The sequence below is a fragment of the Diprion similis genome, chromosome 6, assembly GCF_021155765.1.
Source record: "Diprion similis isolate iyDipSimi1 chromosome 6, iyDipSimi1.1, whole genome shotgun sequence".
In the NCBI taxonomy this organism is placed as follows: Eukaryota; Metazoa; Arthropoda; class Insecta; order Hymenoptera; family Diprionidae; genus Diprion; species Diprion similis.
Genome location: NC_060110.1, coordinates 13,087,495 through 13,099,501, shown reverse-complemented (window position 1 = coordinate 13,099,501; position 12,007 = coordinate 13,087,495). Strand labels below are relative to the sequence as shown.

At 45.0% G+C, this 12,007-nt stretch overlaps 1 protein-coding gene across 9 annotated transcripts in view; it reads left to right on the top strand.

The window, feature by feature from the left end:
• LOC124406798 (homeobox protein cut) overlaps positions 1-11,157 on the top strand; it is an 86,390-nt gene extending 75,233 nt beyond the window's left edge. For 3 of the 9 annotated variants that reach the window (XM_046882402.1, XM_046882401.1, XM_046882395.1), the window contains 4 exons: positions 5,862-6,210; positions 6,968-7,625; positions 7,716-8,001; positions 8,646-11,157. In XM_046882402.1, the coding sequence (XP_046738358.1) occupies positions 5,862-6,210; positions 6,968-7,625; positions 7,716-8,001; positions 8,646-10,426 (3,074 nt within the window). In that variant the 3' untranslated portion in view covers positions 10,427-11,157. The remainder of the gene's footprint in view (positions 1-5,861; positions 6,211-6,967; positions 7,626-7,715; positions 8,002-8,645) is intronic. The other 6 variants (XM_046882405.1, XM_046882397.1, XM_046882400.1 and 3 more) reach the window with 5 other exon arrangements.
• Positions 11,158-12,007: the final 850 nt, after the last annotated feature.

Genomic DNA, 12,007 nt, shown 5'->3' with positions numbered 1-12,007 from the left:
AAAATATTGTAGGAAATTGTGCATCTCCTACCAGTCAGACATATCATAATTTCGTTCAACTTATACCTGGGTAAAAGAATTTCGGTAGAGAAACTTTACCTGCATACCTTTCGTATAGGTACTTTGCATTGCGAGAAAATTTTCCCGGTGACATCTTGAAATCGTCGATAACCTGGTATGTACAACAATGTATGGAGGCTTTTGCCGCATGCCGGCGGGATTCGCCTTTTTCCCCGCTTCGTAATTGCGGGCTGTCCTAAATTAGAAATCCAACGTTCTCCCATGAATAATATTAATTATCTTAATTAAATTAGGCAGCCAACGGTACCTATCTGGTATCGATTGTTTGCTGCGTTTGGCAGCCATATTGTTTAGACTAATAGCTCCTGGGAATAGCATGGCGGTAGGGGGCAAGGGGTGAGGAGAAAGGGATCCGAGAGATTCAGAGATGCCGGTCTGTATTTACCAAAGGTAATTTACACTTTTGGTTGATTGCATTGAATTGCGGAATTATTAGTTTCGCACGGAAGTTGTCACGATCCGCCATCACTCTCAATTCCACATTCCTCTTCATCTTTATGTTATTATATTTTCGTCATTGTCGGGTTCCTGTAGCAATTTTTCTCTTCACACTTTCATCCGCAACGGTTTCTTTGGAAATTAAACGAATTCTGCGGTGTTTTGTGTAACAGTACGTAACAGATTTTCCTAATTTATTTATTTTGGAATTTTTTTTTTTTTACTACAACGGAACGGCAACCGGTGTCACTACCATGTTATACAGCTGAACTTTACGAGGTAGCAATTTATTTGTTTCACAAACACCTGCAAGTAAGTGCTTAGCGTACCGCATAAGCGGGGAAAGTAGACGAAGAAGAGGGCAAAGACGAAGGAGGAGGAAAGGCAACACCGGAGTTCGCGGCCCCCTCTTGTTTTGATCGCTAATTATTGGAGGTTTTGTGCTTCCCGGCTGTTTATAAATACAATGAGGCAAGACTCAATGGGATAAATATACTCGAAGCTTTGTCTGAAACTTCCATAAGCAGTTGTGATTTATGGGCAAAAATCAACGCCTTTATTCCGCATGAAAGGCATCCTACCGTGGCAGCAACACCGCTCAAGGAGCATATATAAGGTCGGCGATAAAACGATAAAAAGATAAGTTGATCCTCCCCGTTAAATATCTTTGCTAACGACTCGTTACGCTAGGTGGGCAAAGGTAATACGAGTGTAAAGCTCGCGTTATACATGCTACCTCCGTGTATTCCCGCGTCTAGACCTGCACAGACGAACCTGGTGTGCATGTAGGTACATTTGCAATATCTTTACTCTTCGAGAGAATTATATCCATGTCTCTACGGGTGCTGCACTTATCGCTTATTTTGCAGCGGCCCTCGAAGAGGTCGTACACCGCGTTTTCAACTCTTCGCCTGCCGTCTACAGTTTCGTAGAAAGAAATATTACACATTTCAATGGTAATTATACCGACGAGTTTTAAGTACAACTAGCGCCTACCGCACGGTTCGCCGAGTTTGCGATGACGAAAGGAAACGGCGCGGCACGTCGCGCATTTAAAACATGTCAATGAAGAAAAAATGGAAGGAAAAATACGGGAATAGAAACATGAGGAGAAAAGTAAAACAACGATGCGTCACGTGAGTAAGACAACGACTGAAAGTAAATGACATTTCTCGCCAATTACACCCGCTCGTGAAATTTTTACCCGTGCAGAACGCTTGGCAATTCTAAAAACCAAATCACCATGCGCACTGCTCGCGCGCGCGCGGGTGAAATCCTGCCGTTATAAACGCGTCGGACTGCGGGAACAATACCTATAATATACTCGATTGCGAAAGTTGTTATAATTTCATGGGAATCCAACCACGGACTTAAGAAATACCGATTGTTTTCGCGGCGTGAGTCTTCCGTTGTTGTGTGCATAATTGCTGCACCGAGCAGCTCATAGAAAATAGGGGACAACCGGGCGACGTAAATCGATAAGATCAACGGGCCGTTATGCAGCCCGACTCTACGGCACTGTTATAATAACGCTTATAATACCTGTGTGTACATGCATGTACACAAGTTGCGAATGCGAGCCACATGCAGTGAATCGACCGAGAACGCTTGTCCCATTTAATTCTGTAGGTATTGCCCCATTGTTGCCGCAACAACAGGTTGCCTTTGGTTGTCAATTTTTTTTCAAGCAGGTATTAATATCAATTGAAAAGGATGTCGGTAGGTAGGAATATGATAATAACAATGCCACCGTCCTCCTCCGTCCGGTTGTGTAGGTATGGGCTACACTGTAATGTGCCGCGGATAAAACACATTTAAAATATTCAGGAATTGAGTAATTCCATAATTCACTAATTCAATGGCAGTTGTCGGAGTGACAGGTTCGGGGTCGCGCGTCAATGCGTTGTCGGTATCTCAGCCGGTCGCGTTTAGATGTCGCGATAAAAGCGCGCTTCGCGCTGACGAATGAGCTTGTTTTTTACCCGTTATATCCACCGATGTATATACATATACCTACCTACCGCCACTTTTATGACGGCAAAAAACTCCGGGGAACCTTTCCGACGCTCTCGGTGTAAAATTGGACCGTTGACGCAGCAGCGCGCTGTTTTACGAGCGTTTAATTCAACGCGGATTTCGATAATTTTCCTAACCTGACCGCGGCCCGCTTGCGATTCGGAATTCGCGCCGAGGGCGTCGCAACGTCGGGACGCCACGACGTCGAGGCGTCGGGTCGGTAAATCAGATCGGCGCCCAAAGGGTCGCGGAAGGAAACAGCGTAATGGAAGTGACCCTTGATCGCCAACCGCCCCGACCTCTGACCCTATTCACCGTCGACTTGGCCACCCACGCAACTTCGTGCCTACTTCGCTGCCCCGGACGATGGAACACACATGGGAACCCCCGTTTCGATATGCTCAACGGCAGCTGATTTTATGCACCAATAAGTAGCCGGACGTTTCACCTCGATAAGTCTGCGCCCTTCACCCGCGCTGATAATCAACGCGAGGTCCATTTTTGTGTAGAGTTGGCCATTTATCGTACCAAAGAGAAACAAGAAGCCAGGTTTCAAATATCCTATAGAGACTGCAGGCTTTCGATAGTATTGGAAACAGTTTTTCATTCAGCGGGTTGTCAAAGAACGAATTCACCTCACCAAACGCTATCTCAATAGGTCCGAATATTTCTTAAAATTGTTCAACCGTGAACCAGCTACGTTCCTCATCCGGTTTCAAAAATCCTCCGTAAAAACCGTGTCGTGTACAGTATCACGTGAATTCTGAATAGTAGAAAGAAACGCAACCCTTCACTGCGTGCGAGGCTCAGATACGCATGTGCGTGAAAATGAATGTTCGTGTAAAATTTCTCACGCTGTATTAACAGCTACAAAGTAGCTGGTATAATACCTTGGTCGCAATATATCAGTGAAAATTAAGTGCATGTCGGCAGGATAAAACTGTGCGTTGACCTATTAGCCGTAATCACATCGTTCACGAAACAGTTGAGGTATTTTCAAAAATATATACCTCCGCTACAGGCTATTTATCGGCTCAGGCCAAGCTATTATTATCATTGAAATATGTATATTAGCTCTCTCCGATAAAAAACAAATGAAAGAGCTCGGCGGCGGTGGGGCTAGGGGGGTAGCAAGGGGAACGAGGCCACTCTTTCGTTCACGCACATTCACCAACGAATCTGACTCACGCATCGTTTTCGTTATTCAGCTTAATTTCCCTATCATATGTTCCGTTCGGTTCGCGACCGAAACTATAAAACGTACTATCAAGATTGAACGAGGTTGACAAAAAAAGCTCCAACTTTCACCGACGAGGCCGATGATTGGATCCGTGCAATTACAAGGGTACAATCCGCGAGTATTGGTCTCGTAACTTTGTTTGAAAAAATTATCGTGGTTTGCAGTGACATCTATGAGAATATAAGACCCTTGCTTTTAAAGATTGTACAATATAATGATGGAATGAATCTGGCAGTGGGAGGGGGTATTGAAAAATTGAGGATCGTCTTCTCGTTAACAACCGAATACACATCTTGGCATTTGAAAAACGTATAAAGCAATCGACAGCTGATCCCCTCGAAATCTTGGCGTCTGATTGGTCAATTAGAGGAGAAACACGTAGTGCGAGACACTCTCGCATTGGGGAGACCGCGGTTAGGGGGGAAAGACGAAGAGAGGGATGCCTAGAAGAGGATATTTTAATTATCATGGGTGCTTCACCGGATCCTGGGATGCTTTATTGATTTTACGTTAGTATATTAATTGCTTCGCGGTTTGATCACAAGACTCGTGGGTCGTCTCTGGCATCAAGCATCCCTGGATCGCCTCCTGTATCCGGTTTAAAAGACCCTGCCACTGCTTCGTATCCATTGCAAAGCTATCGATTGACTGCCGAAATTCAAGTACAGAATCCGATCACGATGAGGAAACCGTGCCGCAGAATTTTTACTGTAACCGCGTCCGTAATGCGACAGTACAGAAATCAAACAGAGCAAAAAATATCGCATATACATTCGTATAGGTCTGCATATGTATGTAGGTGCATTGTCGCAACGCTTGACTCCGTGCCAGAAGACTTTGACTGCGGTGCCAGCGATTCTCTGTTTCGAATGGCGCCGATGACTATACGTCTACACGGGAATCATACCTGAATCCCTCGAACTGCCTCTAATTTGAGGCAATGTGCGGGAGGGTGACGTTATTATTAGCGGTCTGGTCGTCTACATGCGAAATCGCTGCACATTGTTAACCGAGTCACGTGTGACTCTGTTCGTATACAAGGTTGTAGCAAATATGGAAAATTTTAAGTAAAAGAAAGCGGTTGCATATAATTTACTGTGAATTTTCTATTGGGATATACTATTTTACTGCACAATCTGCCTACAATTAACACTCTCGGATAATATTATTAAAAAAGGATCCATTTTTTTTTTTTTTTCAAGTGAAAGGTTGCAGCATCGTCCTGTCGTGGAATATAATTTTGATTACGTGCATGTCTGTAGCGAGGGCGCCGAATTCAGAGCTGCTTTTTCGATAGCCAACCAAGTGTTGCAAGATCAACGTCGAACAATGACTAAGAGTGCAGGCGTACATTGTCCGCTCATACCACTCAGCCGGTTCTGTGTTGTTAACATTTTTGTCTTGCGTGCCGAGATGATCATGCCGCCATTGCCCGTTGCACGCGATGTGGCTTTTTCTAACCATACAATGTGCCGCTCATTTTCTCAACGTATAACATTCGTCTATAACCATCACCCCTGCAGTCCGTCTCCAACGACGTTCATGTTGCAGGTTCTGTTGCCGCTATACCTACGACTATTATAACTATTCTAATATCACCTTTTTTCCACCTCCCACGGATTACCAGGAAACGAGTGGTTTCATCCTCTATTTTTGGATAATTTCGGTCGGTGTTCGTTCTAGTTCGACGTGGACTGATCGTCGTTTCAATGCTTAGAAATAACTTTTTTCGTTACTTAGTCCTTCCTTTGTCTATTTTTCTTTTTCTTTCTTTTCTTTTTTGATCCCAACAACTCTCAGAATCGGTTATAGGTATAGTTTCCACCTATGGATTACGTGCGTGTTCTGCGTGATACTTAAACAGGCGGTAAAAAAACTAGAGAAGGGCCGATATTAATTTATCTCGCAGGGATGAATAGTAGATCCACGAAATGCCAGATCCTTTGTGCGAAACACGAAAAAACCCAGCAATGTATGTACATGCCTATTGCCTGTATACATATAAGTATATATATGCATTCTGCCGTCGTACAATATAACCGATGAAAGAAATGAGAACGCATCGCAAGTCGTATCTTACCCGTAGAGTGTGTTGCAGGCAAGGAACAGGGAATGCCGACCTTTGCTAGAGGTCCCCAAGATGGTGGTCCTCAAGACATGAGCGACGAACGATTGGCCCACATGCTATCAGAGTCCGGACACCTGCAGATGCAGCACGACACCTCGAACGATGCCGATAGCAAAAGTCCGCATCGAGTTGGCTGCCCTAGCCCCTTTAGCAAGGAGAGAATCGACAGCCAAAATAGGAGGCTCAAGAAGTACGAAAACGACGACATTCCCCAGGAGAAGGTTGTGAGGATCTATCAAGAGGAACTGGCCAAGCTAATGGGACGTAGAGTTGACGATCTTCGCGGACACAGAGACTTCCCATCGAGGTGAGTTCGTCAATCCGACAGACCGTTTTTTAGTTCATTGTTCTATCTTCCACATTTTCATTGCTATTGCTATCCCTCTCGGTTTACGGTTATGAGTTATACACATGCGCGTAATGCTAATAGTTTCCTTGCATACCTGCCTCGGGAATTTTAAATGTGCTCATCACCGTTGGACCCATTATATTTCTAAAAATATAACACCCTAAATCTCGAGCGTTTTAACAACATCGTATAAACGTAATGTAGTATTAATATTTACTCAATGAGTTCACTTTAGTATCTTCCTACACGTCCAACAACCTTGTTACTTATTATTGTTCGATACTTTATTACGTCCACTAGTGGGATTTCTAATCACCTGATTTTTCGGAATAAGCATTTTCCTCTTACGTCCACACTCCGGATAGCTTTTCGAAACAGTTGCAACATCAAATTCGATATTTCCTTCTTTCGTATAGTATTGCAAATATTTCAAAGAAACCGACAGAGATCAGGAAATCATTAAAGTTGTATTTGTTTTGTTAAGCATTTTTCAAGCTCGGCAAACGTGCAGCTTTGAGAGTTAGATAAAGCAATTCAACAATACCTTAAAATCTCCCGACAATCTTCCAAATTTTGCCGAAGCTAAGATTCATTTTTCTTGAACTGATTTTAAAAATGTCCTTACCGGGTTCATGATGAATGCGCGATAAGTTTCCCTCTAGCAGTGCCAAATTGATCATCAATGAGGACAGCACTTAATCTCGATTAATCGCAGTGCGATGTTTCCTCCATTTTTCAGCGGTGCCCAGGGTATGCAGGGGATGGATCGCACACAGGATGACATTCGTCTTGCCCTCGACGCGTATCATCGCGAATTACAAAAGCTCAACTCTGCTCCCGGGCAAAATCCCGGCTTAGCCGGACTTCCCGGTCTGCCAGGACTTCCGGGCCTCTTGGCTCTCCAGCAGCAGGCCCTCCAGCAGCACCATCTCGCAACGAATGGCGGTGGTGTCCAGGACCTCAGTCTGGTCAAGGTAGACCCGCGGACCAAAATGATGAACGGAGTGTCGGAGGAAGACAAGGAAAAGATGGAGGAGGCAATGAGACATGCGGGAAGCGCTTTCTCCCTGGTCCGACCCAAGCAGGAACAATCTATCGGACCCCAGTCTACCCCGGGTGGTTCCAGCGCGAGTTCACCTCTGGGCAACTCGATATTACCACCAGCCATGACGCCGAGCGAAGAGTTTGCCGGTGCGGCAGCGGCCAGTCCGCTCCAGAGGATGGCGTCCATAACTAATAGCTTAATCAGCCAACCGTCCACCCCGACTCACCATTCGCCGAATCAGAGACCATTGAAGGCGGTTTTACCACCGATAACGCAGCAGCAGTTCGACATGTACAACAACCTGAACACAGAAGACATCGTCAAAAGGGTAAGTCATACATCCGTAACTGTTTAATAAACGTACGCGACAGTTTTCGCGTTGGACTTTCATTCCTATTCTGGAGACTGAATCGCCAAGATTTCTGTACAGGTGAAGGAGCAGCTCTCCCAGTACTCGATTTCCCAGCGTCTATTCGGCGAGTCCGTTCTCGGACTCTCCCAAGGATCGGTGTCGGATCTTTTGGCCAGGCCGAAGCCCTGGCATATGCTTACGCAGAAAGGACGCGAGCCGTTCATTAGAATGAAGATGTTCCTCGAGGACGATAACGCGGTGCACAAGCTTGTCGCTAGCCAGTATAAAATCGCACCGGAGAAGCTCATGAGGACCGGCGGCTACGGCGGCCTGCCTCGTAAGTTTAACTCAGGTCAATATAGATGTTTTGTTACTTTATTCCACCAATCATAGCTCAATAGCTTACTGAACAGAATCCAACCACCTATGCGATCTCAAACACTGCCGGTTTTTCAATCTCACTTATCGAGACGTCGAAACTATCACTATGGGGATTGCCGGTGTATTGAAAATATTTCTCATATTCATTTACGAAAATTCCCCTTAAAACTGTAAACGCCTCTGAAATGATATAAAAATCAAACTGTAGTACAATTTATTAGCTTTTGGCAGAAAATTTCCAGCGTACCGATGCCAGGGGTTCCTTGCACATACACTTCCATCGCAAACGATGTAAATTTTTTCTTTAGGACACCTGCTACCGTAATCTAAATTTTCTTGGAAAGAATTTTTGATCACATCTTTTTTGGTAATTTGAAAAACGCAAAACTCGATATTATCGAAATTCCACCGGAATCTCCATTAAGTCAATGCATCGTACTTTTAGCAACTTCTGTTTTGCTTGCACTGTCTGTGTTTGGGTGCATCATAGATGAGTGGAACCGAAGGTACTGTTTGGTAATCCTGAAGCACCGCACCTATCAAGGAGCTTTTGAGCTATGATCAGACATTCCGTTTTTTCAATCCCGTCTAACGTTTCTAAACTTTCCTTTACAGCCTGCGGCACCCCCATGAAACCGATGCCGCCTACTAAGCTCGTGCAAGAGCAACTCCAGAATGCAGCGAAAGCTCAAGCCGCCGCACAGGCCGCAGCTCAGGCGGCGGCGCAACATCAGCAGGAATCTCAAATGCAGCTTGGACCTCCCCAGCAGAGTCCGCAGCATCCGCAGCACCCGCAGCCACCGCCGCCGATGATACTCACTCCCACCGCTCCCCACCACCCTCATACCCAGCTAACGATGCAGGAACTGCAGAAGAAACAACAGCAAATGAGCCTCCACTCACCTCACCATCAAATGGCACCTTCGCCGCTGCGTAATCTTCATCCCCACATTTCCCCAAGTGTTTACGAGATGGCGGCTTTGACGCAAGACCTCGATACCCAGACGATAACGACGAAGATCAAGGAAGCTCTTCTGGCCAACAATATCGGGCAGAAAATATTCGGCGAGGCGGTACTCGGCCTGTCTCAGGGTTCCGTAAGTGAGTTACTGAGCAAACCGAAGCCCTGGCATATGCTGAGCATAAAAGGACGTGAACCGTTCATAAGGATGCAACTCTGGCTCTCGGACGCCCATAACGTTGACCGGCTTCAGGCCCTGAAGAACGAGCGACGGGAGGCCAACAAGAGACGACGGAATAGCGGCCCTGGTCACGATAACAGTTCGGACACGTCGAGCAACGACACTGCCGAGTTCTACCACGCGGCATCGCCCGGACCCGGTCCAGCCTCGGCGAAGAAACAGCGTGTCCTCTTTTCCGAGGAGCAGAAAGAGGCCCTTAGACTCGCCTTCAATCTTGACCCCTACCCGAACGTCGCGACGATAGAATTCCTCGCCGCAGAACTCGCCCTCTCGTCGCGGACGATAACGAACTGGTTCCACAACCATAGAATGCGGCTGAAGCAGCAGTCTTCTCACGGTCCCCAGGAACCACAGTCCCCCAGGGAACCGGGTCAACCCTTCGACCCCGTACAGTTCCGGCTACTTCTCAACCAAAGACTACTTGAGATCCAGAAGGAAAGGCTGGGCCTAGGGAACGTCCCGATTCCGTATCCCCCGTACTTCAACACGAACCTTGTTGCCCTCGTCGGCAATGCCCTAAAGGAGCAATGCTCGGGACTGGACCTCTCCATGGGGGCTTTGAAGCGGGAGCCGAATCAGGAGTTCGAGGACGACGACGGCGACGACGCGATGAGCAACCCCGGTAGCGAGGACTCGGACGGTTCGGCGGGGAGCATAAAACGGGAACCAACGGAGACCCCGGCACCGGCCACAGTCCGATCGAACAGGAGAAAGCCGGCCGCGCCCCAATGGGTGAACCCCGAATGGCAGGAGCCCGCCAGGACCGGTGACGAGGTGATAATTAACGGAGTTTGCGTTATGCAGACGGACGACTACGGAGTTAAGCGAGAAGCCGAGGAAACCGTACGTGTCGAACCAACCCCTGTGCAAGACAGATATGAGGAGGACGCCGGGAGCGACTCCTCGTCCGCATCCGGAACGGGGCAAGGCCTCCAGGACAGTGACAGTCCGATGCCCAGTCCAAAGTCTGGTCAGCACAGTCCGATCACATCGCCGCGACCCCCTTCGGCACAGCCCAGTTTGCAGCAGCAGCCACAGCAGCCACAGCAGCAACAACAGCAGCAACATCATCATCAACAACAACAACAGCAGCAGCAGCAGCAACAACAACTGCAGCAGCAGCATTCACTGCAGGAGGACAACGTTAAGGATGTTGTAAAACACGAGCCTGAGGATCAAACGTGGGATTACTAATTGCACGGGGCTTAAAGAATTGCAACAAGATCATGACGATCTCTGTGGGATATTGATGGGATGTGAATTATGGAAAAAGGATGTCAAAACTCCCTTGTATCTTCCGCCCCCGCAGGCCTTCGTTCCTTCCTTAAATTATTTTTCTTTTTTTTCCTTCATCAGTAAGATATTCAAGGTATTATAGAGTGAAGTGAAGTGCAGTGAATATCGTCGTTATCGACTTGCCAAAATATGTACGCTTTTCAAAAAGTGATCTTAGTGAAGAAAAAAGAAGTAAAATATATAAGAAAAAAAAAAAAATAGTTTAGATAAATCCTATAAAAACAAAAAAAAAAAAAAAACAATAAAATGAAAATAAAAAAGAAGCCAACGATAGGAATATCGGCTAAGCCGATTCCTGCCTATAATAAGGGCATTACCGTATTACCGGCGCAGGTTGTACCTTGCTGAAAAAGTAAGAATGAAAATTGAGACAAAAAAGAGTAAGAACGAGGCTGAATTCACACCGAAAAAAGAGCAGAATCAAAAACTCTTTAGCACAGTGAACGGAACGAGAGCGAGTGAGTGTGGTAATAATTTAATTCGCGATATGCGTTCATCAAAACGTTCGTCAAACGTTGCACACGGCGCATAGAAACTCATTTAACTGTCAACCATTCGCTTTGCACTTGGCAATCTGCTCTACCTACGATAATATATGAGGTATATGATAAGTACCAATTCTCTTTTTAGGTAAGAAAAAGAAGAAAAGGAAATCAATGTATCCGAACTTTTGTCCAAAAAAGAGTTTGGGCACCACAGTGCAATCTCCCGTAACGTTATTAGATGAAATTATTATTAATTTTAACTAAGTTAAACTAAATCATTACGTAATTGTGATTCATGTTATCGTTTTTATTATATATAGTATAAGCTGTTGACGTTATTTCTTCAGATACGACTGTTTTTTTCGGTTGAAATTTCATTTCTCTTATTTCATATTTGCTTTGAGCGCTCTATTTATGAAAAGAAATCATGAGAAGTAATGAAAAAAATCTTTTGAGACCGTTACCAATTTTATTACTATTATTATTATTATTAATATTATTATTATTACTATTATTGTTGTTGTTATTATTACTATTATTATTATAAAGTAATGATAAATGATGTAGCCAAAAAGTAAATAATCGTGGAAGGGACTTTTTACTTCTCTTTCTCCCTTTTTCTTTCTCTTCTTATTTTCAATTTTTAAAAATGATATAGCTATAATTGCGTTATAATTACGTATCATAGTAAGTGGTAATCGAATCATTAATTATTATTGTGAAAACGAACGGCTTATGAAGCCAATGTGATATAGCTTACATGCTTACAAGCGAGCCAGAGGTTCTCAACCTCGAGATGAGAGGTAGTGAGATGTACACGTGGAATGGTAGTGTGGTTTCTTGACTTATCTAAATGTAAATAATTGTACAAAATGAAACTAAACGCAAATCCCTGTACATTACTATACCATATTATTATTAAACTCTATATAAATATTACATACAGTATATCCACACCCTAGGCCTACCACACGACGAACAAAAATTCAAACTC